Genomic DNA, 27,106 nt, shown 5'->3' on the forward strand with positions numbered 1-27,106 from the left:
GCCCCATCCCTGGAGGTGTTCAAGGCCAGGTTGGATGGGGCCTTGGGCAGCCTCATCCAGTGGGAGGTCTCCTTGCCCATGGCAAGGGGGTTGGAACTGGATGATCTTTAAGGTCCCTTCCAACCCAAACCGTTCTGTAACTCTACAATTCTATGAAAAGCAATGTTTTAAACAAAACACACTCTCAGAAGGATATTCTGCCTAACTTTCACGGAACACAAATGCTTACATGGAACTTAACTCTGCTTTAGCTTTGACAAAAAGTATTCCACGTTTTGTAACAGCAACCACTTCTCGTACCAATAGCAGACTGAGCGCGGCTTATTTCACACGGCGGGGCCTCGAAGGCTCACGCCCCAAGCGGGCCCCCACACAGCGCCGCCATTTGACCCTACACCCCCCCCACCGCCGGCTGCGCGGCCGCCATTTTCACGCGGGGGGGACGGAGGGGTGTGTGTGAGGGGGCGGGGCCGCGCCGCGCTGGCGATGGCGGCGTTGGGAGCGGGAGCGGTGGCCGCGGCGGCGGCGCAGCTGGAGAGCGCGATGGCGGGCACTGCGACGGAGCGCCAGGAGCGCGTGAAGGAGCTGTCGATCCTGTTTCGGGAGGCGCAGGCGAGGTAGAGCGTGGCCGCCCGCGACCACGTGGGCTGTGGGGGGAGGGAGGCCGGGGCACGGGTGGTCACGTGGCCGGGGACACACCGGAAGGACGAGATCCACACCGGAAGAACGGGATGTCATCGAGAGGGCCCTGTACAGGCTGGAGGAGTGGGGATGTGTGAACCTCAAGAGGTTCAACAAGGCCATGTGCAAGGTTCTACGCCTGGGTTGGGGCAATCCCCAATTTCAGTACAGGATGGGGGTGATGTGGTTGAGAGCAGCCCTGCAGAGAAGGACTTGGGGGTGCTGGTTGGTGAGAAGCTCAACATGAGCCGGCAGTGTGTGCTCATAGCCCAGAAGGCCAAACAAATCAAAAGAAGCATGGCCAGCAGGTCAAGGGAGGCGATTCTGCCCGTCTGTTCCTCTCTTGTGAGGCCCTACCTGGAGTATTGTGTCCAGTTCTGGAATTCTCAACATAAGAAGGATATGGAGCTGTTGGAATGGGTCCAGAGGAGGCCTAAAGGATGAACAGAGGGCTAGAACACCTCCCATACAAGGACAGCCTGAGAGAGTTTGGGTTGTTCAGCCTAGAGAAGAGAAGGCTTTGAGGAGACCTTGTAGCTACCTTCCAATACTTGAAAAAGGCTCTAGGAAAGCTGGGGAGGGACTGTTCACAAAAGCTTGTGGTGATAGGATGGGGGGGACAGGTATAAACTGGAGAGGGGCAGATTTAGGTTTGATACAAGCAAGAATTTCTTCAAGATGAGAGTGGTGCGCCACTGGCACAGGTTGCCCAGGGAACTTGTGGCTGCCCCATCCCTGGAGGTGTTCAAGGCCAGGTTGGATGGGGCCTTGGGCAGTCTGATCTAATGGGATGTCCCTGCTGATGGCAGGGGCGTTGGATTTTTAATGTCCCTTCCAATTCAAACTATTCTGTGATTTTATGACGTGGGAGTCTGGGGGCACGGGTTGTCACTGTGCTCTGTATGCAGGCAGGGGTCGATGCTGCCCCTCGGCTGCGACACGGGCTCTGCTGTCTTTCGGCTCCATCACGGGGGGCGGAGGTGCCAGGCGCTGCTGGTCTCTGCTGTGAAATCCCCGCCCCTTCCTTCCCAGGGGCTTCTTGTGCAACCTGGGGGTGAGCGGTGGCCTTGGTGCGAGAAGTAGCTGCTGTTAGAAAAAGGGGACTATTTCTTATTTAAGCTAAAGCCAATTTAAGTTTCATTTTGTTAATTGTGTTCTTTGGAAGTTAGACAGACTGTCCCTTTGGTAGCTTGGGTTCTTTAAAACAGTGTTTTTCCAGACACCGTTTTTTCTTTGGAGATGATGACTTCTTGTGTTGATACCAAAAATGCCGGGAAATAAAACTCTCTAAGACTCACTTTGGAGTTCTAGAAAGCAAGCTTCCTTTGTCAGGCCTGGGCAACACGAGGCAGCGATCTCTGTCAGCCGTGTGCAGCAAGACAAGAGCTTTTACAGAACATATTTCCTGCTTACATGCACGTGTATGAATTTTCCCAGAAATCTTGTGCATATTCTATTACTTACCAAGGAGTAACTTTAATGTTATTATGAAGTTCACAACAGTCAAAGCTCTTGCAAATTTGGAGGTGGCTCCAGCTCCAGGAGCAAAACTCTTGCCAATTTGGAGGTTTGGAGCCATTTCTCTGCTTAACCTTGTATTTGAGATGGAGAAAGCCTCCCAACAGAGGTGGTTACAGAGGAAGACACATCTGTTTAGCAGAGATCATACTTCACATTGATATAGGAAGTAGTTACTAAAAGGGGAATATTTTTGATTTAAACTGAAGTAAGAATTAATTTTCATGTAAGTCACTTTTTTCTTTATTATATAGAGTGTCCCTCTGATAGCATGTTTTGTTTCAAGCATTGTTTTTCTGAACTCTCTTCATTCTCGGGAGATGATAATGTCTTGCTTGAAGTATGATCTGTGTAGAACAGACGGGTCTTCTGCGATCACCTCTGTTTGCAGTTTCTCCCTACCTTAAATGCAAGATCAAACAGAGAGCAGGAGCCAGTGATAGAAGATTACTATTACAGAAAGGGGAGTATTTTGATTTAAGCTAAAGTAAAGTTAAGTTTATTCTAGTAACTGCATTTTTTTGGAAGTTGGACAGAGTGTCCCTCTGATAGCATGTTTCGTTTCAAGCAATTTTTTTTTTTTTTCCCCAGATACTGTTCATTCTTTGGAGATGGTAACATCTTGTGTTCAGTATGATCTGGGTTGAACAGATGTCTCTTTTTCTGTAATCACTTGTTTGCAGTGTTTCTGTGTTTCAAATATAAAGTCAGGCAGAGAGCTGCCTCCAAATTAGCAAGAGTTTTGATGGTTTTGAAGTTCATAATAACATTAAAATAAGTCCTTGGAAAGTAACAGAACATGCATGAGATTTCTGGGAAAACTTATACATACATGTGTAAGTGGGAAATATATTCTGTAGCCTGCTCTGTTCTGGCTGCACACAGTTGATGGAGATCACTCCCGCATGTTGCCCCAGCCTGACTAAAGGATGCTTGCTTTCTAAAACTTCAAAATGAGTCTCGGAGAGTTTATTTGCTGTCATTTTCTGTATCAACTTGCCCTTTCTCCCCTCCTTTCCCTTGGGGTCCTCTAGGGAGCAGACAGTCTGCTTGTGTCCCTGTGCCTGTGGCTAACACAGGGCAGAGAGGGAGGCTTTGGGTCTCCCCATCGCAGGTGGCAGCAGTTGCCCTCCTAGGCAGGTCTGCTCAAGCAGGTGGGTTGTAGCTGTGGGAGTGGCTGCTGTGGGGCAAAAAGCCATGGAGGGTCCTGTCGGGTGGCCAGAAATGGGTGAGATGTGCCCATGTGAGGTCACCTGAGGTTCTGTGCCTGCATGCAGGCAAGCCCTTGAGGTGAGAGTGGTGGTTGCAGCCCTTGGTGACCAAGGGCGCACGGTGTGCTGTGGGTAGGCTGTGGTGGGAGGGAAGGTTGGATGCCTCTTGGTACCTTTAAGATATGGACAGGAAGTGTGGGGTTAGTGAAGAAAGCAGGGGGGCCATATGGAGCATTGCCCTTCCAGTAATGTTAGGGAGACTACTGCAATACTGCACAACTTCGTTAGTTTTGGCAAAGGTTGGGCATGCAGAGGTTCAGCTGTGTGACTGGGTTTACAGTAAAGGTTTTGTCTCTTCCTAGAAGGTGGGAGGTGGCATAGACTGGTGTGTTCGCTCCTCTGAATGCTAGGTGTTTGAATTTTATAGCACCTGAGAAAGAAGAAACCAAACTTTTTAGATTAGCATAAAATTGTGATGATGTTTTTTTGTTTTGTTTTATTAAATCCTAAATCCTAATAATACTTATGTTATTAAGTTATGTTCTTAAATTATGTTATTAAATCCACATTTCAAAGTCAAGGGGTGGGGATAAGATGTACTTACAAATAATCTCTTGTGATCTTTGTGTGCGTACAGGGGACCTCCTGGTGTTCATCTCCATTTCTCTAGGAAGAGAGGAGGAGCTATGCAAATTTTATGCTTACATGCTGAAGTTTTCTCTGCCTGTTTTTGGCCTTTCTCCTTGAAACCTCTGCCACTGTGCTTGACGGAGGGGTAGATATTCTGCAAAATAGCTAAGTTTTGTGGGCACAAGTGGGCTGGAAGAGAAACACTATGGCTGCCCTTCCAGAAGGACAAGGATGTAGTGTTAGCTTGCATCCTATAGGATGTGACCTAATGGGTCTGAGAGCAACTTTGGCAATAAATTTGCTGTTTAACCAGAAGACACAACCAACATGGGTGGATGTTTGGTAGCTAAAGTTGTGGTATTTAGTGACAATTCTCTTGTTATTGCCTGATTGTTCGGTGCACGTGAAAACAAAATAACTTAAAAACATGAGTTCTAGTAGTCTGAAATTAAGAAGCAAATAGGGTGAGGAAAATAATGCCCCAACTACAAGACTGTGGTGTGGAATTTGGTAGACTTGATTTCACCTACGTGCTTGACTTAATACTTTAAGCATTTAGATCTTCTAAGGAGTGACAGTAGTCTTTATTTTGGCATGGATACATGAGTACCAACTCTTTGTTTTGACTTAATAAATCGTGCCTGTCTTCCTTGTCTGAGGGCTAGGCTGTTGCACTCTTCACTTCTGCTTCCTCTTGTATTTCTGCAGAATACTTGATGCAAGGGCAGATGGCAGCAGCAAATTGTGAACATGCTTGTCTTAACCAACAAAACATAGGAAACAGAAGTTTTTGGAGCATCCACAGAGCATTTCTGAATGAATGTCAAGGTCTCTTTACAATACAAGGTATTTTTTTGCCTGAAAGCTCCAAAACAGGCTCCTTGCTAATTTTGTAAATTAATATTTAAACATTAGGGAAAAGGTTATGGAAGGAAAATATTTTCTATCTTTTCCTTTTCAAAAATAGATTTTAAATACTCGTAGCTGCTATTTATATTTGTATGCGAAGCTTTGACATAACACTGGAAAGAAGATTGTTTTTTTTTAAACGATTTTAAGCACTGCTGTGGAGCCACTACCTGAAATCCCTCTTGACTATTTTCTTAATCTTAGCTAAGCATTCCCTGCTCTCCTCACTGATTTGAGAATCTATTTTTCTGTGTAGAAGGATGATTTTAATTAAAATTCCTTTGTAGCACACACTCAAATTGCAGTACTTTTATAAATTCTGAAGTAGAAGAGTCACATTTACATTTCCCCTGAAGAGAATCCTGCTTTACTAAACAGCCTTTAAGTCATTCCTTGTTTGTTTGGAATAACTTTTGCTTATTTGGTTAGGTTTTTATATTCTACTGTAGGAAAAGAGTTGTGGGCGGAAACATATGATTAAAGCACATTTGTGTTGTTTCATAGTGTGCAAGAGAGAGATTTGGAGGTCTGTCTCTTTGCTGATATGTAAAAATTCACCTCTACTTCCACATTCACAATGAGGACAGGCACTTCCTTGCATGCATCTCATTTGCTCTGTTAGGACAGGCAAGAGTTTCATCTCTGTATTATACTGGAAACATCTACACTCTTAGGTTTTGTTTTGTTTTTTTTTTTTTGACTTTCAATGAGATACTAAGAGAAAAGCTGTCACGGCAGCCCAGTATGTTTGTGATCCATTTTCTCATTAAAGTTTCTGTTCTGCTGTATAACTGTAAGAAGAGTAGAAACTTTTCTGCGATCAGAATGACTTTTGGGTGCCGTTTTAACAGGAGAGTCACAAGAACTTGCTCAAAGGTACTTGCAGTTGTACAGTTGCATGTGTCTTGCACTGACCACTGGTTTCTGTATTTTGAAGTTAGTTTAGAAAATGACCAGTTCCCTGTGATGATCCAACATTTGAGCATAGGCCATGTGTTTGATTATAAATACAAAGGTAACTGCAGTTGGATTGAGAGATTTCCTATTTTAGAATAATTCCAGTGTTTAAATACTCAGCTGACCAACAGCTAATGGTTCTGTATGTCATCTTCACTCAGTAAGCTTTTGTGTATTTGGGACAGGCCCTGGCTGGGCACTCCTTTACTCAACAATAGCTCTTCTGATGTTTAAAACTTGTGCCTGGATGGATTTACCATGTGTACTGTGGTACATCAGCCACTGAATTTTCTTTGGCGTGCATACCTGGGATGAGGCTGCAGGAGTTGCACCACCTTTTGTAAGTGGAGGATTCAGGTCCTGTGAATGTCTTTTCTTAGGTTTTAAAAACAAAACCTAATTCCAGACTTTCTTTCTGACTATATAAGCTCCACTGTGTTCATTATGACTGAGGACCAGGTCTGCTTGTAGTCCTTGTTGTGACCCTTCAGTATATTCCCCACCTCAGCATTATTCCACTGTAAAATGTAGTTTAGGGTTGTTCGTTGGGTTTTTTTTTCCCCGCTCCCTATTGATAATTCTCACTGATTCTATTGTAGTTTTTTTTATGTAGCTGAAGATTGTGTAAGTGTGTTGGTCTTGATCAGCTGTGAGGTTGTAGAATAAAATACATATTTCCCGAAGATCTGATAGCTGATGGTGTAGTAATTTAATGATATTTGTGTACATGGCTTTATTTATGGATGTGTGAACACTTATGATGAAGGGTGGGTGGAATTTTTAATTATGAATATGTTTAGGCATTTGAGGAAGCAGCAGAACACGGGTAATACTGTATCGTCTACTAATGTTTGATCAAAAAATTTTGAAGTTCTCCTTCAGGATGAGTTTTATTTGTGAACTTACTTTGTTTAATATTAGTTTCCGTTTCATTCCACTTCCTTCCGTTCATAGCTTAAGGAGTATTTCTCAGTGTTATGCCTGAGATCCTAGCTTCCCTGTTTGATCTTTAGTACACAGTGTGTCTCTTAATGTTCAAGAAGGCTGTGTCTGAATTTCCATTTTTTTGAGTCTAATCAGAAGTATGGAATGAGCCAATTTATTGAGCTTTCCTGTAGCAATGCCATTGATGTGGCTTCTTTTCACCAGCATGTAGTATTGAAATTGGGTTAACAATGTTTATGATGTGTTGCCCTCATCTTTCTGAACATAAAATCAAGGGAGAGAGTGTGTGAATAGCTGTAGCTTGGAAACATTTTGTGTATCTGTGTGACAGATCAACTGCAGATGTGCATGTTGGTCCTGGGGAGTTTAGTGAAGCTATGTGGTGCAGCTGTATCGACTCTCTCATCCATTCATATACTATCTGTCTCTGTGCTTATGGTTTTGTAGTGTTGTTTTCTTAGGTCTTGATTCTCTTAAGAAGTGGCTTTGGGTAATTCTCTGCTAAATTAGACAGCGTTGACTTTCTCCCTTGGCTTTGATCCACACACCTGACAATGATGCTAGTGCAGCCATGGGCGTTCTTCGTGACTCTCTCATGATATTTGTGGCAGACTGTTTTTTAACGGAGCTTCCGATACCTCGGTCCTCTGAAATATCTAGTGCTAGACATCTAAACTGTGTTTGTTAAGTAAATCGGTTCCTAATTCTTAAATAACATGCAATGCCGTGTATAATCATGCTAGCTATATGCATTGAGGAGACTTTTCATTGGTTTGCTTTTTAGATTCAAAGGAGCTATTGGAAAGATGTAGGAATGCTAAGGCAACACAACTTCCTCACAGCCTCTTTTCAGAAAAGGATGATGGGATGATGGTGTGCCAGTATTTTGCTCTTTCTGCTTGAAAGACCTTATATACATCTTCAGGTTTACTGAAGAGAAGCATAACTGTCATAATATGGTGCTTTTTGCTAGCGATACTTTTTTTATTCACTAAAAATTTATTTATTTCAGAGAAATGGCAGAAGAAAGTATATTTTGGAATGTCTTGGAAATCCTGAAGAGTGCCTCAAGTGAAATTGAGCAGACCTACAAGGACTCTTGTGAATTGGTAGATCTAGACACCTGCCTGCTGCTCGTAGCAGAGTGTTTCAGATGTCTGAGGAATGCCTGTGTTGAGTGTGCCAAGAATCAACATGTCATGAGGTATAGTTATGACCCATTTTAATCCATACAAAAATATAACCACCTGATGTTTGTGTGGTTTTATATCGAGGTTCTTATTTTACACTGCTGTGTTAGTTGATTTATTAACTGATGTTTCCTGCTTGATGCAGTCACTTGAAATGAAGTATGCGAGGAACAAAAATAGCTGTCCTATTTGTAGGTCAGTTTGAGGCACTGCTGAGTAATAGAACAAAGTGTTTGTGTCCTTAGTACATGTTAATTATGCAAACTATATAAGTGTTTTGGAAGTCTGACTGTAGAACTATCTTTTTTTCTCTTTAGTTTGCTTATTTTTTGTAACATAATAATAAGTGGTCTTAGTTATCAGTTACAGGATTAGTGTGGGTTTTTTTAAGGTACATTCAGATCTGTCTGGAACTCATGGCAAAGTATAGCCTGTAGAGTTGTGCACATTACCTGTATACATATTAGGGTACTTAGCCTCTCTTTTTTTGTCTGCTTCTGTTGCAATAATATTGGGGCACTTGGGATAGAATCACATACAGTTATTGAAAACCAGTAGTCTACCTGCTGTTTTGTTTTGTTTTGTTTTTCTTAAATGAACTAAAACAATGAAAAACATCCTCCTGTGCCAAAACCAAACAGAACAAAACTCGATGCCCCAAAGTTTAAGAGCTGTTTGGATGATAAGGAGTTGTTGCAGAATACGTACAATCTTAAAATTTGGTTTCTTAGGACTTGTCAGATTTGGTTTATTGAACTAAATATAATTTTGACTTGGGACAAAGTCAGAACTTGTGTGCTGGGACAGAGTTTTATTAATGCCACAAAAGTTGCAGGACTTTTCATGGAAGACTTCAGTTTTAGAATAAGGTAAACTTGAGTTAAGGCTCTTAGCTTTTTGCATCTGTCAGTGCTAGCATTCGTTATCATGTTGTGGGTCAAGGAAGACCGAGTTCCTTATTGTAACTTACTGTAGCTCCGTAGTTACTCATGTTAAGAAAACAAGGGGAACAGAATTGCATGGCTGGGAGTTGGTAGGATTGCAGTTTTCAGTAGTATGACAAATACCACCTGGTTAGAAGTAAACTTTCTAATGGAATTCAGATATCCAGCCTCCTTCTGAACAAAAATGTGCCCTGCACTGGTTACACCTGTGCTGCATACTTGCCCTCACTGGGCAGTTAGTATAGCCTTGCTCATTTAGGAAGCTAGATATTAATAATTGTACTTCTCCTTTAGACTGCAGGAAGGGAAAGGCCTGTGTGTATAGAAAGTTCTGACCATGTTTGTGACAGTGAAGGAGTCAGGGAGTCACTCATCGGATACTGTTTTGGCTTTGTTGCAGCGTGACAATTTATGTGCCTTTTAATATTGCACTGGGTGCTTTGAGCCAACTGTATATTAGCCATATGTTTGTGTTGATTTTAAATGGTTGCAAATGCATAACTTCTTTAGGAGCTAAATGTCCCGAATGATCAAAAGTTGTGAATGGAAAGAAAATTATGTGCCTTTGATATAGAAGTGTGCAACATTCAGATATTCCAAGCTACAAATTGTTTGATCAAAATCAAAACTGTTTGTTTCTAGGAAAGAATGCAAAGATTGTAAACACATGGATTGTGTAACATTGTTTAAACTTTTGGGCAATATGAGGCTTTGTTCCTTCCACGGTCAGTTTTTCATTGTGAGCTGTGAAGAAATTTGGGATCTGAAGGAGAGTGGGAAGTGGTTTTGTTTTAATAGATTGTATGTATACCAGCGTGCATATGTGTGTTATAAATGTATCTTTGGCTTCTCTTCTAAATTAGAACCTATTTGGAAAGAGCGTATGTCTGTCTACCAAACATCTGCAGAAGACAATTATTCACAATTCATATGTGATGATACAATATTTTTTATGGAACTCGTGCATGGGTGTGGAGGTTTGTTAGAGTTAATATTCCTGTGTTATGAAGTTTCAGGCACTGTGTCGTGGCCAGTCTCGTCTCAAAAAGTTTGACTGCTAACTTACAAAGAAGTTAAAAGCTGAAAAGTCCATTTGTTTATGCTCTATTCTTTTACTTTTGTTTTTTTTTATTCCTGTTGTACGTGCATCCTATTACATATGTTGTCTACCTCCAGTACTACTGTTCTTTGGCTGTAGAATTATTTTAGTGTTTTTGATTCCAAATAGCTTCACTTCACTGTTTTATCTTCACTACCACCATGTTTTTCTGTGCCTCGAAGTGTTCAAGCTCAGGTTGGATGTGGCTTTAAGCTACCTGATCTAGTGGAAGATGTCCCCAGCCATGGCAGGGGACTTGGACTGGATCATCTTTACAGGTCTCTTCTAAGCCCAGCCATTCTGAGATTCTACCTATGATTCCTTCTTACTGGAGAAGCTCTAAGTGATTACTTGAGCTTCCTTGCTTCCCTTTTTTTGTGCGTTTTGTGTGTATCCCTTGAACTGGCCATGTTGTTCGTTTGATGACCATGACTAATCACTTTGTTGGTATTTAAAATTAACACTTTCCCAAAACCCATAAACTTCAAGAAAAGCAAAGTTTTTACACAAAAAAAAAAAGCTGTTTGAATTACAGGAATAACCTGCTGATTTTTAGCATTTGGTTTAGAATCATAGCAAAAAGAGAGGAGAGTGTACTTAGCTGTGAAGGTAATGTGTCCATTTGCTTCTCATGATAGCATGGCTACTGACAGTCCAGCGCAGTTAAGTAGGATAAACTGCTTTTTGTTTCGGGTTTCTGAAGATGTCAAATATTTGCTGTTAACTTTATTGAGAAGCCTTTTCACTTTGAGTCTATTTCATATCAAGTGATTTTACTTTTTTCTCTCAATTTCATAATAGGAACTTGGGTCTCATCTCAACATCTGTCCATTTGATCAAATTGCTGCTTAGAATACAAATCAAAGAAGAATTATTATTGACTGGTAAGGCTCTCAATTTTGATAAATATATAGTGTATGCTATATTTTTTTACGTGGTGAGTCATGTGGTGGTGTGATGTCAGTTTACTAATGCATTTTTCTTCATAAATAAGCCTAACTTTTTCCTGAATTGCATTTAAGAATCAGGGAGCCTTCTCTTAACGCTGCTTGAAAAAAAGTCTTGGCTCAAAGTCTAGTCCAATTGTATTTTCTCTCAAAGATTCCCTGTAAATTTTTAAAGGGGAAATAAGAGGAAACTTCTTTCAAACTAACCAGAATATTTGAATTGCAAAAAGGTAAAATTGTTGTAATGCCTCCATTCAAAATATGGTCTGCTGGTTTGCTGTCTTTTTATTTGATCTGCAAACATAGTGAAATGAAGAAATACTCCTTTTTCATTCTGATGACACTTGAAATAATTTATCTGATCCCAGGAAACAAATTTTGGCTGCGATTTATTTAATTTTTTTTTTTTTAATTTCCATTTCTGTGCTATGGTTGCTGGCCGGCCAGGGTAATATCTGCCAAGAACTACATACTGATTTGAGTACCATTGACATTTCTTTAATGGGTGGGTTTTTTCTTCTCTTTTCATGCCGTGAAGAGAAAATCTGACTACAGTATCCATCCTCCTTAATGGCAATTGTTACTACCAATTTCTACCAAATTAATTTCACTGGATATTGAAGCATTCCAAGTAATTATTGTCACAATCTGTGTTTCCCTGTGTATGCTTGTAGAGCTTGATATATGGTGTTGGACCCCAGTCTTTAGCATATGTGGTTGCAGAGAGCAGAGAACCTCTGGCTTCTCTTGCTACTTTTATTTCTTTTTCACTCCCTTTACTTGGATGAGTTTTTAGTAAGTTCCTGTTGCTGCTTTTTTATAATTTTGTGAAAGCAAGTGAAACTACTGTCATGCAGTGACTTACCCTCAAACACCTTTATGAAACTGGAAACAAGTCCAGGATACTGTTTTTCGTTTTGCTGCTGTATTTGGCTCAAAATGAAACCTTTCAGGCATGAGAGGTATTATGCTTGAGTCACTTTTGCTCCTTCACGTGTAGTTGCGATCTTTCTTCCAGGGAAGGATCAGTGATGCTAGCACAGACCTTCAGTGTGGGAAGACCAGGACTAAGCCCTGTGTGTGGCAAAAAAAAGGGCTTGCTTCGTGACCGTAAAGAGGAGGAACTGATGGGACATAGGAGTGACTTGCAAGCTGTGGCAGAGGTTTGGTCAGATGGGAGTAGGTAAAGGCATGTGGAGGGCAAGAATTATGCTGCCCTACAGTGGTGAACCCCTTCATAGACCAGTAAGAGAAGAAGAAAAGCAATGGGAGTGAAAATTCCGGTTTTGTCCAGCCTGACATTGTCCCTATTAGGGTCCTTGACAGCAATAGACTCGAAAGGCTGTCCTGGAGAAGTGGGCTTCCCACCTTCAACTGATTCAGGTCACCAGGAATTGCCGTGTGAGAATACAAACTTTCAGGTGTGCTTCTCAACATCTGCAGGACAGTGAGCAGGATGTACCCCTTGCTGGTTACATGCATGGCCTGAAGTTTCCCCTGCGGGGCTGCTGACCCTTTCTTGATTATCATGTGTATGCGTGCTGTTCTCCTGCTCCTGGGATCTGAAGAAGCAGCAGTAAATGTTACTTAATAAAAAAGAAAGGAGGAGGTGGAACCCAGTAATTTGGTTAAGTGCTTCAGACTCCTTTTCCTACATAGAGGATATTGTAAAATCTCATTTTATCAACACTGAAAATTAAGGGAAGCATTGACCAGAAAATTTTTAACAGTATTTCAGTAGAAAGTGTTTTGTAGCTGTTACTCTACCTTGCTGTTCAACAAATAAGTTTGAGTTATAGCTAAAATCTGATGTATTGACCCAGGACAGATGGTTTGTTTGATACTCTACCTAGTATTGATCTCACCAGGAAACATCTGTGTTGAGCATTGCTTAGGTATTCCATTTATGTTGGTAAAACAAAAAAGAACCAGTAGACAAGCTGGTGTTGCTAATTAATTGCTGAGTGAGCCGATAGACTTGGTCTTAAGTAAGAATTAAGGTAGTGTCTAGAGCACTAGCTCCTTCTACAGGGTGTATCTCAGAAGTTAACTGTTACATTGAACTGTAGATTATTAGTTGTATTTTCAAAAGCGAGGCAAGTAAGTAAATTGGTGTCTGATGGAAATTAGTTACTGTGTTTATTAACTATATTTCTGCTTTATGTTTCTCCTACTGTTATTCATATTGGAAATTGGGTCGCAAGGCTAGAGTAGCATGTGTATTTCGTTCTAGCAGATAATTAGGTGTTAAGTGGAACATTTCAAGTTGTTCATTTGGATATGTGTCCCATTTCATCCTTTAAATGGCTTCTTGGATTTGATGATACCTTTTGGTACCTGTTCATATCATTAAGGTATTTTAAATACCTTCATGTTGCTTCCATAGCAATTGAATACAAGGATAAAGAGGTAGTGCTGTATTGCACAGTGAACAACACTAATTTTTCAGTTCATAACCCTGTGAAAACTTCCCAGACTAAAGAATTGTTGGCTAAATAAATTTGAAGTTCCAACATTGTTACATGTATGAAGAAGAGATACTGAAAATTCTTTATGTAGACTTACTTTAACCCGATCTGTGGCATGTTTCCTCCCTCTTACCTATTCATAACTGTTAAAACTGGTATCTGAATGGTATGTTAGTTTTTGTAGGAAAGTTGAGTCTAGTACAACTTGTAATGGATAAACCAAAAATGAAATAAAGTATATATTCTTTGGCCACTGCTGTGACCGGTGTGGTGATTCTAAAGGAGGGGATGAACTGCCTTTTCTAGCAATATATTAGTGATCAAAGCAGTAAAAAAGGAGATGCTGTGCAAAGTGGTGTGATTAAAACTGTTGCTGAAACTCATTCAATTAAATCCAGATTCCTTTGCATCATCTCTGCTAGGAGCAATACTTTTTTAATAGTTTATCTTATTGAAACAGCTTTACTGCAGGTTTTCAGCATATCTCTTTCTTTAATGCCCTAAAATGTTAGATAAATTCCTGTATGCTTGTAACATACTTGTCCCAGCTCGCTGTGGAAGAAGCTGTTGTTTTGAGTATGTGATATGCCACTAAGGCAATGGGCCAGAAAACCTGAAGGTAAGTTCTTATGTCTGTCCTGGTATAGCTCTTTAAGGCTTCAGATAGGTTTAAAAATAGCTAGTTAATAATACATATGGCATATAAAGATTGTCCAGCCCCACTTGCAATCCATCCATCCCTGTAATAGTAATCTTTTATTTTAATACTTAAACATTTTTAGGCCTTTGATATTGTGTTGATACAGATAGCTGTTTGTCCCTACTCTTCCTCCCTAACTTCCCAAGTTAGTTTTAATTGCATTCCCTAGCCTCTTCCTGTAATTGCTTACAATACATAGTAGTATTTTTTCTTGAGCAATTTATATTCCATAGTACTTAGAAAAGGGAACGCGCTCTAAGGAGTTGCACAGAGAAAACCAACAGACAGATGAGTATAGCGGGTTGATGGCAGTGATGCCTAACAAATGTTTAACAATTTGTAGCCACTCTTCTGGGCAGCACTAAGACTGATCTGGGTCAGATAAGTCACACATACTTGTCAATGTGCTTTATTTTCTTATTGCTCCAGCAGCCCTCCCTCTTTCGTTCTGCAAACAGGATAGAACTTCCCAGTCAAGTAGAGAAAAACTCAAGTGCTATAGTTCTTGAAAAGTATCTGGACTTTGTTCTTAAAACTGTATGTGCTGAAAGTCTAGGAAATGGGTGATTGTGTAAGGAAGAACTTAACCTTTTAGATTATGGAAGTTGGATATTCCTGGTGGGAAGACACAGAAGATGACAAATGCTGTGCTGCTCTCCGCGGTTCACTATTCATTTGAACAGGGATTGAAAGTGCAGGAACTGTACCTACTTACACAGAAATTCTGCGTGCAAGAAGGTCCATTATATTTCTTTGTTAACTGATTTGAGACCACAATCTTCCAGCAAATCGCTAATAAGATACTCAAATTTTTGCTTTGAGTCTTAGGGAAAAAAATTAAGTTTCTGCAGAATGTAGATTTAATGGATTTTGTAAAGTACCCTCTCCAGATGCCTTTTCTTTTGGCTTTTTTTTTTAAAAAACCCAGAGCCTCATCATAGTAAACTGGTTTTTTTCTGCTGTGAGTACAAAGACCAAGAACAATTGGCAGAGGAGTAGGCTTATTAAGTTGCCAGATGAACTTTAACTGAACTTAAAGCAGACCCAGATCTCGTTAGAGCTAGGAAATAGTTCAGTATGTTAGGGATTACAGCCGATACAGGAAAATATCCTTGTCAGAAGCCCAAGTAGAAAATCTCCTTCACTTCATAGCATGTGGCTTGGTTTGGTTGTGGCGTTGGTTTTATTTTTTTCTATGGCAAATCTTAAGCTTTCCAGCAGAATCTAGCAGACCTTTGGGAGGGTATTTTGAGGTTTCTCATGATGGATATTTAGATTCCAGAATGTGAGATCTGGATTTAGGATTCATCTCTGAAATCTGGAAAAAAACTCCAAATGGATAGCTTTGTTTCTCCTTTAAAAACTGCAGTGAGCGCATGCCTGTTTTGAAGCAATCTTATGTTCAGTAGAGTGTGCACCATTTGATCCTTTCCTTGATTTCTACCCCCACTCCACCCTGGACAGAAGGAGCTTTGATCTTTTTGTTTGTAAATAGATCTTCTCAAACCTTTCACCGCTTCAGAATATTGCCGATGCTGAAGAATGTGCTTTGAATTCCAAAGTAATTGCTTAAAAATTATTTATCTGCCAAAATACTTTTCTCTCCTCTGTGATGAAAAGGCATTGAATGCCTGGTAGCTGCCCTGAGTGGGACAATTTGTTGTTCAAGTTCTCTGAATGAGTTGATTGTCCTCTCTGAGCAGAACTGAGTGCAACTGCGCTGTATCAGCTGCAAAGCAATACTGTGCTGTTTTGTGTCTGTCTGAGAGGTGTGCTCTGAGCATTGTGCCAGCATTCCTCAGTTCCAGGCCACTGGTGGTGCTTGAACTAGCTTTAAACCAGGTAGCACAGGTATTCTTATTTTTATGCTGTACTGATGCCATGTCTTGCAAGTTTTTAGGGGGTTTAGCCAGCCAGGGTAACCTGCATTAACACACATCAATGGCAGAGTATTAACATCAGATGTTAATGGCATGGGTACTCCTGGAGATCTCACTCAAAATTAGCATCCAGGTACAGTAGCTGCAAGAGAAGAATAAAGGTTTAGGTTGGTTGTTCGCTGCTCTTAATGTCCAGAAACTTTAAATTATAGTGATAAGCTTGAATCTTTGAACAGGACTTTGACTTTGCTTCCTCTTCTCTGAAAAGTGTTCAGGTGTAGGTGAACTGCCACAGATATTTTATTCAGAATAGAACTTAAACCACTCCTTTACAAGCAGTGATTAAAGATGACTTTGTGTAGATATGGTCTTTATTATAGTAACTTGAACTTTTTCTTGTAGGCTGTTAAGCAACATGAATATCATATGTCTAACACCTGTTTACACATCCCTTCTTGAGGGAGGATGTGTGGGGAAATATGGAATATCTTGTTTTAAACATTTTAAAGTACTCCAAATGCCATGCACTTGTAAGGGAGCTGTAAAGAAATGTTTCTTTCTTTGAGCAGAAGAGAAGAAATTCTGTGATGCTGTTCAGGTAAAGACGACCACAGTGAATCTGAAACTTCTTCAGTGCCTTTTTATTTGTTTGTTTTTAAATTTCCTCTGCCTACCAGGAGCTTTAATAATATCTTGACTTCAGCTTTAGACAGTGTTCTTTTAAGTATTCAAACTGATTTGGACCTGATCATCATGTATTTTCTTTTGATTAATGAAAAAACAGTTGCTCTTGACCTATTGCTGCTTTATGGGTTGGTCATAGTCTAGGAGGAAAGTGTGTTGCCAAGTACTTTTTAATCTGTCACTGCGCAGGAGAAGTGCTCTCGGAAGAAATGGCAATAAGTAACCTTGGAGTTCATAACTCTGTGAAACTGAAAACAACATGAAGTCAATCTTTCATAGAGATTAAAATAAAAAAAAAAGAGGCATAAGGTGTGTGTGGTTTAAAAATAAGAGGTAAGGAACCTAGGTTATATATAGCTTCCAGAGATACTATTTCTTGCAAAAGCCAGATGGGATGGAAGCATTTCGTCTTTGATGGGACAACACAGCACTTATCCTTGAAGTCTGGAGGAGGAGAGCATCACATGATTGATCAAAGAAGAGGGATACTTGATTTCTTTGTAAACTCTTTAAGGTGAAGGCATGCTGTGCTAAAAAGCCACTGAATCATAAGCTGCAGGAGTTCATGTAGTACTAGAAAATCATTTCAGGGATCTCTCATAATGAAAAGAAATGGGGAAGAGGACATAAGAAATTCCCAAGAGCTGCATTGGGCAGCTTATCCCTTCCAAAAAGTTGTTAATTCAAAGTAATTTTTCAAGGGTTTACAGAAGAGATATTTAATCAAATGATTTTGTTTTCCTGAAGAAGAATCTGGATAAAGCAGGGAGCTTTTAGTTATGTTTCCAAAAGTCTTCCTGAAAACAAAAATGAACAAATACCAGCTAAGTGATTCAAGTGATTTCTACTTCCTCAAGAGAGGCTAGGAGACAAACTTTTCAGTTCTGTCGTCACTCAGTGGAATGAAACACAAGATGTTTCTTTGCTCTGACCTGTTCCTAGTTCTGCACACAACCATTTAAAAGTTGGAATTGCACTGGAAAACTGAAACTTGCTAATTTTGAGGGAATGGAAAAGCAGAGAAAAGTGATGTTCTCAAACCTGCCAAACATTAATTTGACTTTCCTTTATTCTTTTTTTAAAGTAGGCAGCCATGTGTCTTAACAATTTCTTGATTCTTGTCAATATTTATTTATCTATTTATTTCCTTCCACTAGAAGACAGTGGCAAGAGCAGCACTGTTAACTTTTGGTCCCATTGGAAAGAATATATCTTGGCAGTAGGAAAATGAGCTAGAAGTAAATACTCAGACCTTTTCAGATTCATTTGAGTGGTACCTTTGCAGACGCAGTTAGCTAGAAAATTGTGGCATTTGGGGTTTACATGCTGGCACAGGGGTCTTACTATATGTCGTCTATTTTTGATACTTTCTTTTGTTCTGTACCTTAGCATTTGGAATGACTGATAGGCAATGTATTTTAAATTAACAGGAAAGGAAAACAGAGCGGTCAACTATGGAACTTAATTATTCTTTAATGAATGCTAGTATTGACCAAAGGAGCCTGTAACTTATCTTTTGTGCTTCTATTTAATTTCCTGTTCACTATCTTCCATGTTTCTGTTTTATTCTTCTAAAAATTTGTATTCTGCTTTCAGTGCTTTTTGTTGTTCTTTAATCATATTGCACTGAACAGTTTAATTTTTAAATGATTTCATGTTGTTTATATGTGAAAAATAAGTATCTTCAAATATGCCCGGAAAGTGTGACAGAACAGTAGATTTTTACTGGACAGACATCATTACAGAGCGAATATCCAGAGTGCATCCAATGTATTTGGGAAACCATTGATAAGTTTTGCTGCATATAAACAGGGATCTTTTTTGCTATCTGAACAAGTGTCTGCCCACAGTCTTGGTTATGTGGATTTGGATATAATGTGACTACAGTTGGAGAAGATGTAACTTCTAAATTGTATCCTGGAGACTCTCAAACAGGATGGCTTATGTTTAAACTAAGAGAACTAAGGAAGGAAAGTTAATCCTTCCTCTCTTCCCACATTAGTGTCCTCTATATTTATCACTGGAAGAAGAGGCAAGCTTGTTTTATTGGGATTTGAATTTGTTTTGCTTTTTTTTGTTGTTGGTTTGATTTTGTGGTTTTCTGTGTGCTGATACTGTAAATTATCACACTGCAGATTTGTTTTTTGAATCATACGTTACATGCTGAGTTACGTGGAATGAGAGAGTAATTCCTTATAAACATTAAAGCATTTTACTTGTCATACAGGGTCAAAACATTATGAACTGTTAATAGGTGACATTTGTCAGTTTAAGTTCATATTAGCATTTCTTTTAAGGGAAAGGAAGTGAGAGAGTGACTCGCTAATAAACTCACAGTCCATGGAGTTAGTTCCCAAAAAGCAGCCTGAAAGAAGTATAGCTCTGTTGCTTGGATGGGGAGATTTAAAAATCTTCACTTTCATTGATTTTTTTTATTTGGAGTTTCCTTTTTCTTACTGTTAGCATAATTAGACTACTTATGTTTTACAGCTTAAATAATCCAGACGCAAATTTAAACAGACTTTTTTTAGTTGCATAAAAAGGGGGCAGCCTTGATCTTAAGAGCTGCCAGTTTCCATATGTGATCTTCGCTTTGTCTGTCTAGGCTTTTTGTATGGGGGATTGGTGCCAGTACTTTGCTGCCACTGTTAAAGTAAAAACTATAATTACATTGTCAAAATAATATTTATAGTATTTTCAGGGAATAATTGTGGGAGGGTGACGAATATATTATACTCATCAAACTTTTATGTAAACATAAGCATGAGTTTTTTATTTGACTTATTGGTGTTGTTTTTGGCCTTTGTGTTTTTCCAATCTGTAAAAATAATATTGGGATTTTCATAGTCTTTGTAGCATTGCAGAGTGTATACCCTAACAATCAGTTGATATACTATTTGGTAGAAGTAAACTGCTATTTGCACTTGTATTGGGATTTTGGTTTCATGTTTCCATAGCTTAAGAAAATCCTGCGATTTTTTGAGTTCTGCTATCCCCTACTTATTATAGTTCAGAGCATTTTACTACTTTACCAAACAGGAAAGTTTTAAGTAATTGGTGTGTTCTCTTGGTACCACTTGGGGTTGTTTGAGTTGGTTTTTTTTTTTTTTGGTTCGTTTGTGTTTAACTTCTAAGTTTTTTGGGTTTTGTTTTGTTTTGTTTTTTTTTAATTTGAAAGTGAGTCTGAGTGCTCTTGAAAGGTGACTGTGAGCATTTTCCAGAAACATCTATGAAGCAAGTAATAGGTTTTCTAACAACAGGCAGTTACCCCATTGCTAGTTAATGGCATAGACAGGACTTAGGTATTCTTGCTCCTGGGTGATGTGAAGTTACCAGGTATAATAATACTTAAATACTAGTACTGCCCTATACTGTGGTTTTACCTTTACAGCTGCTCTGTCTGTGCTGTGTTTGGTGAATATTCCCACAGCTTTTTAATGAACTGTCTTCATAACACCTACAGCAATGATTACAGACCTGCGAGCTTCACCCTTCCTAAGTATGTCAACCACTCTCTTGATGAGAACATTCTCTCGGTCCTCATAGTTCGGTCCAAAACCTATTGAAGGCCATGGAAGGACTCTGATTTGAGTGGACTTTGTTCCAGGTCTTTGTTCTCTGGCCTTTTTTCAGAAACTGCAAAATAGGGAGCCAGCTTTTACACCTCTTTCAGCTGTCCACAGAAGGGAAAGAGTCAAACCTGGACTAAGGCAAATCAAACCCATGAATTGCCCCGAGTTCACAAATGGTGAATTCTCTTGTGTGTGTGGTATTGTCCCTGTCTGCAGTGGTTAACTCTTGGCCCATGTACTGAGACTCCCACAATTTGAGTTTTATGCAGTGCATACAGGCACAGCTAACTGTGCACTGCTCCTGTTCTCCTGGAGGGACGGGTTTTTCATAACTGTGCCCTGCATGGCTAGTACAGTAAACTCTCTTTATCTAATACAGCAGTAGCTATTTTTTTGAGTAAAAGCTGGTGTTAACTGTGTTTTCAGCCCAACACATGTGTTCATGCATATGGCTTGGCGGTGACTTCTGTTAATACGGAAATTTTACACATGCCTTAATTTCTTTTTCTCGTGTCATAACATCCAGAGTGGAATGAGGTTTGAGGAGAGCAAGTTCAGATCTATTGAAGAAGGGCAGCTTTAGGACCAGGAATGCTATATAAATGCAACATATTATTATGTTAATGGGGGGGAGGGAGAAGGGGAGAGGAGGGTAGTAGTGGGGCTTCCAACTTCAGAATAAAAGCTTAAGGAGGGGCCTACATCATCATCACTAGACCGTTTATACCACAGGTAAATGTAGGTTTTTGTGTCCAAATACATTATGCTCCAGCTTTTTCTGTTTACCTCTTGTTAGTTGTATGGAAGACTGTTACACTCCCCTGCTGTTTAAAAACCTTTCCTAACTCTGGTGAAAACATCCTACCAAGTTTAATTCAGTGCTTCTTGATAGTTTGGGTTTTTCCCCTACCTTGGGCTTTATTCCCTACTTGAGTCCCATTGCTTCTGCAGTGACTGACTGATATAAGCTGTTCTAAGCCGAACTAACTTAATTACCACGAACTGTGACTATAAAATTGTATTATTGCAGCGGCTTGTTGAGGTACAGTTTGAACAATAGGCTGGACCCTGCCTGGCAAGGTTCACCTGTCTGATAGTATTGACACATATGGCATTGGAAGCAGACTTTGGAATAGTGACAGAAAAGCTGGTGCTTTCCAACAGTTTGGTGTTTGTTGCTCTATTGATCAAACTGTCCTTTCCATAATACGAAAATGTTTCTGATTGCTGTACTGGGAGACAGAGGCTGTGACTGTCTCAGAGTAATGTAATCATTCTGCCACTTCTAGGAAGAGACTAACCTGACCTAATATCCTTAAGTTATAACAGTTAGTAGATCAATGTGCTGCCTTGTAGGGTTCCCTTGTCTAGTTGCTGATACTGCTTTTAGGCAGTATGTGTAGCTGTTTTGTTTTTTTTTTTCTTGCTCCTGCAATTTGGAATCTTTCTAGTACAGCCTGCCAAGATGTTGCTGATTTATGACACATGCATAGTGGTTTTATAATGTGGACTGATACCCACTTGGAGCACAAAGGAAATGGGAGTTTGCTGATGTCAATTTAATTAGAATGGTTTCTGGTAATTAGAATGGTTTCTGGTTACTTTGGTTGAGGCTTGAAATGAACAGTAATGCCTGTATTTCTGTGGACCTTTAAATACAGTGTTCTATAAGCCCTTTCCTTCCTTCCTTCCTTGTGCTTTACTGTCTCCTACTCTACCAGCAACTAATGTCAACAAGACTCGTATGAGGCAGGTTTCTAATTTACATTAATATATCTGAATCAAAGCTTGCAGAAAAATCTATAGATCTAAGCTGGTTGCCATAATTTCACTGTGAAGGTATACAGTAAAAAAAATTAACTTCTGTTATGTATGGAAAAATTGTTGCCTGCCTCTTTCTTTTGATGTAAAGGCTGTGGCGTTTTTACTTTGCTCTGACATTGTGTGCTGAATCGGCAGCTGCACTGGGCAGCTCTGGTGTGAGTAGGACCATTGTAATTCTGATCATCTTACCTCGCAGCAGCTGCTTGGTGGCTGTTTCTAGCTTCTCTTTACATCAAAGGCAGGAAGAGGAACCAGACTTTATCTCATAACCTGCTGCCAGGCTTTGGCCAGAACAGGGAAGGTATTAATCAAGTTTGCCAGTTGTTTACTGTCCATAATAGATCCTGTGGTTATTGGCAATGATGGGCATAGTGCAGGTCACATGCGTCTTCCGTGTCTTAAGGCTGTGATGGAGGAGAAGAGGTAAGAGGCAAAAGTAAAGATTACATTATGTTGTTCTAGGATATGACCACATCTGGGTTGGTATTGTTTTCCCCAGCAAGGGCATCAGGTTTGTAAGACCAAAGTGGGATGAATGAGGCAAACAAACCTTTTAATGCAGAAAGCATTCTAGATTTAATGTAGGGAGAAGAAGCATTAGCTGTTTTCATGTGTACTGAGACGAAATGACCCTATTAAAGAGTCTGCCATGGAGGCCCAAGAGTGCAATAGTTTCTCCTGCAGGGAAAGTGAAGTTGAAGGAATGGAAAGGAACTGGAGGAAAAGCCAGGAAAGAGAATGTGAGGCATCGGCTTGTCTTCAGGTAAACTGTCACCTGTTTGGATCAAAATTGAAGCAGTTGTATTTATGTAGAAGTTCACCATGGCATTCTTCCAACCTTTTGATTATCATTGCCATGACATGACTTCCAGGCTCTCCAGTTAAATGAGCGTTGTTCTAATGGAAAAGGAGGGAGCTATGTGTAACTGTGGCTTTCCAGACACAAGCTACAAGGCTTTTTTTTTCCATTCTGCAGTATTGTTTTTGCTAGCAGGTTTGGGCTGGAAGGGTGCCTGCCCTTTGCCCTTCAGTGAGAACTTTAGGGAATATTGCCAGTATAGAAAGGAAAAGTTACAAGATTTGAACCAGGAGGCGTCAAGGTGTTTGCCTTTCTTCCATCCTCTGGACATGTATCACATGTGATGCAGAAGGGATTGTTACATGGCAATGAGAAGCAGCAACCTACCTTTACAGGTATACAAAAAATAAACAAAAATAAAGGTTAGTGCCCGAGAACATGGAAGCTAAAGCTGTTGCTTTATATTAATGTGTATATACAAGTAAAAATACTAAATGTAAGTTTATTTGTTGATCTCTGTCTATTGCAAAAAACCCATAATCCATTAGTAGCCAGATACAGAATATAAACAGTCCAAGGGAAAAAAGAAAGGCTGATATCCTTTCCACAGACTTACAGAAAAAGATCATTTAGCTCTTCTAGGAAAAATATAAGCACTTCAGTGGAAATTTTGGCTTAAATGAAACAACATCCACAGTATGCCTTCAAAAGCAATTGGAGAAATTTGGTCATAATCTTGGTTAGTATTTTACATGTTAATAATTTTCTCTTTTTTAGGGGTTGGTGTTTTTTTAGACCTGTACAAGGTATCATGTAGTAGTCTGTCATATGGTTAGATACCACGAATAACACGTAGTGGGTGGCCAGTACTTTTTGTTATTTTTCTTGGTTTCCTGGCATGGTTTAAGTCCATGTTGAGACTCCACAGTACTTCAAACTTGCTGATTTTGCTAGAGCAGGGTCTTTAAAGAGACATTGTCTGTTAGTTTCAGGCTCAACTTTTAGGTTGAGTCAAGAAAAAGATTTTACATCCTAACACATGCAGGAAACTTATAAATGCAGTTCCCAAGTCTGCAAGCACTTACACGTTTTACTTCACATAGGAGAGTAATCTCAGGCATGTGTTTTTGCTGCTTGTGGGGGTATAACAAGAGTCCCATTTATTATGCTTTTAGACTTTAATAGATAATTTATTAAAGAAATGAACACACTTATGATGTTTACTTTCTAAAAATTAAACAATGCAATTAGAATACCAGAAGATAAAGATAATGGTCCTGTTACTGTATTTGATGGGCATTGCTAATGCTGTATGAATCGGAATCACTATAAAATTGATCTCATTTCAGGCAGTGGGCTGTCAAACTGACTCTTTTCCTAGCAAAATGCACAATTTTCCTTTGAATCTACCATTATGAGATCTTTTAGAACTTTAATTTTCATCAGACTCTAATTTGATGAGTGTTCTGATGGTTTCTTCTAGTTCTCTTCTAATTCACTTCTAACTCCGTATTTTTAATAGCATGGTGGGGATTTTTCTTGTCTTTGAGTCAAATCCTCCTTTCTAGTAAGAACAAAGGTTTGATTTTTTGCCTAGATATTTATGTTCCAAGGATAGAATGGTTGTCCAGTAACGCCACATAATGTTCTGTTAATATTAGAATTGACATTTCTGAAGGGAATGAAAAAAAAAAATTAAGAGTTTTACTTTCATTTGGAGGTGGAAGAGATGAGGAGTGGGAACAGAAACTTATTAAACACCACATTCTTGGTATTCCACAGATAGTAAAAACAAGTTACTAGTCTCTACTGCAGCAAGTGCAGTATAATCAAGGAGGAAATATAGTTGGTAGCTAGGCATTCATTTTATTTACAGAAATAAAATGTTAAGCACTATTTTAATAAGTTTAAATGACAGAGCCCGTATATGTTTTGTACATTCAATTTGAGTAGTCTAGACAGACTGTTTTCCAAGGAAAATACATTTTCATCAGTATTTGTGGTATGATTCATGGTGGCGAAGAGGCAAATAACTCTTTTTTTATGACTGGAAGTTGCTTTAACTTGCAGCCACAAGGAAACAAGTCAATGACCGGATGGTAGTGGTGGAAACTAACATTTTATAGTAATAGAGGTCTACACCTTATGCTGAGTTGAAGATTTTACTTTTCCAGGAATGGCAATGTATCACAAAATATTCTGCCATTGTTTACAAATAACCAAAGGTGGTCTGTGTAATGGCTTGCAGCCCTCAATTTAGATTTGCCAAGCTCATAGACAACTTAAAAGGTGTACAGGCTATGGGAGGCTGTGATTTGGTATAAGTTGTTGTAAAACTTTGTGCATGTCCATTGTAGAGGGAGAACACCAGCTGTATCTTTCATGCATAGTTAATAGTTACCAAAGCATTAAAGAGAGAAATGCAACTTTGCTAGCCTTACAGTTTCAGTCTGACAAGTGATATTGTACAGTTTCACATACATTTTGATTGGATTTTTTTTAATATCTCTATGTAACTCCAGTAAAGGCAAAGGATTGTACTAATAACTCTTTCTGCACTATCTGCCCCACAAAAAAAGAACAGAAATGTTTTCTTTTGACTGTTTTAAGGCTCTGCAGCTCAGGTCAAGGGTTTTCAAAGTGATTGGTGAGCAAGTTCCCAGGCTCCTTTTCTTGACTAAAGAAACTGTAGTAGGAATTTGAAAGATATGTCTGATTATGCACCAGAAAAATACTCATATTCTTCAAGGGATATGTAAAATTATGTGTGAATATAAACATTTAAATAATGTACACTACAGCAAAATATGTTGCTTAATAACATAATGGTTGTGTGTAGCAATCTAATTCAGAAAGATACTAAGGGGAGAAATTGCAGTTAATCTTGTTGACAGAGGCTTACCAGCAATTAACTCTTCTAACTTTTAGTACTGGAATTTTTATACCTTTTTTAAGAACATAACCTAACCATGCGGAAGACAAGGAAACAAAGTATTGTGTTTTTAAGTCACACTGCTTAAAATCTTTGCTTAAATAACTTCAGTGTTTTAGGTTTTCATCTAATACACAATATTTTTCTGCCAATAACACTGAAATGACTTATTTTTGACAAGCATGGCGCAGGTTCAGACCTGTGAAAGCTTCGTGTGTCCTTCACACTATCTGGGTACTACTGTGATATAGTTGTTAAATGAAAAGTGTGCATTAGAGCTTGCTTCAGTTAGCATGTGATTATAAGAGACTTAAAGGAACAAATGGAATCACAGAATCACTTGGTTGGAAAAGACCTCCTGGATCATCAAGTCCAACCATTCCTATCAAATGGAGCTGTGTTCTTGAAGGCACTGAACTGCTCGATTGCATTTAAGCCATCTTCATACAGGACCATAAAGTAGTATCAATGGCCTCACCTTCTGCATGGGTTGCATTGAGCAACTCTGAAAGATGAGTTTAGAGGCAGACATACATGTAAGTACCAAAATTCATTAGGACAAGAGCCAGTGTTTCCCCTTGTGCACTTTAACCTGTTGTATAAAGAGTTATTTTTGTAGAACCTAGAAAAGTATTGGCATTTGCTAAAGAACATCCTGCTTCCACAGGAACCATTGAAATCTCAAGCGGAGATGGTAGTTTCTTCAGCTCGAAGGTCAATCTGTGTATCAGAAGTTCCATCTTAGTATATGTAATTTCACAGTGGTTAACCATCAGGTTAAAAATAGTCTTGTTGACCACACACAGTGTAACATTTTTTAAATTAAAATTTAGCTGTGTGGATAGCTACTGAATTATTTGTTAAATTCAGTGTTTATAGACACCAGCAGCTGGGGGTGGACAAAATGTAATATAAATCAGTCCTGTGGAACAGACATTTTTTTGGTAATTATATTTCCCAAATACTAGCTAATGCAGCTGGAAAGAGTGATTGACAATTATTTTTGTCTTCATAAATATCTGTAGGTTTTCAGGGAAAAGAAATAGCCTTGTCTTCTTTTTTTCCTTTCCTTTTTTTTTCTCTTTCCCTTTCAAGAAAGAACATGGCTTATTGAGTGGATGGTGAAATGTTTTCAACTGGTATACCATGCAGTGAAGTCAGTCTTCTAGACAGATTTCTTCAACTTCTAGATTTTCTTGCTGAGAGGACAATGACA

At 39.3% G+C, this 27,106-nt stretch overlaps 1 protein-coding gene across 3 annotated transcripts in view; it reads left to right on the forward strand.

Moving 5' to 3' along the window:
- Positions 1–458: 458 nt before the first annotated feature.
- The window catches only part of ATXN10 (ataxin 10), a 104,259-nt gene continuing 77,611 nt past the window's right edge, over positions 459–27,106 (forward strand). The window contains exons 1-3 of one of the 3 annotated variants that reach the window (XM_054085730.1): positions 459–617; positions 7,864–8,055; positions 10,886–10,968. In XM_054085730.1, the coding sequence (XP_053941705.1) occupies positions 487–617; positions 7,864–8,055; positions 10,886–10,968 (406 nt within the window). In that variant the 5' untranslated portion in view covers positions 459–486. Of the gene's footprint in view, positions 618–701; positions 812–4,748; positions 4,887–7,863; positions 8,056–10,885; positions 10,969–27,106 lie in introns of those variants that run through there. The other 2 variants (XM_054085746.1, XM_054085739.1) reach the window with 2 other exon arrangements.

This window comes from Cuculus canorus, chromosome 1 (assembly GCF_017976375.1).
Source record: "Cuculus canorus isolate bCucCan1 chromosome 1, bCucCan1.pri, whole genome shotgun sequence".
NCBI classification, from domain to species: domain Eukaryota; kingdom Metazoa; phylum Chordata; class Aves; order Cuculiformes; family Cuculidae; genus Cuculus; species Cuculus canorus.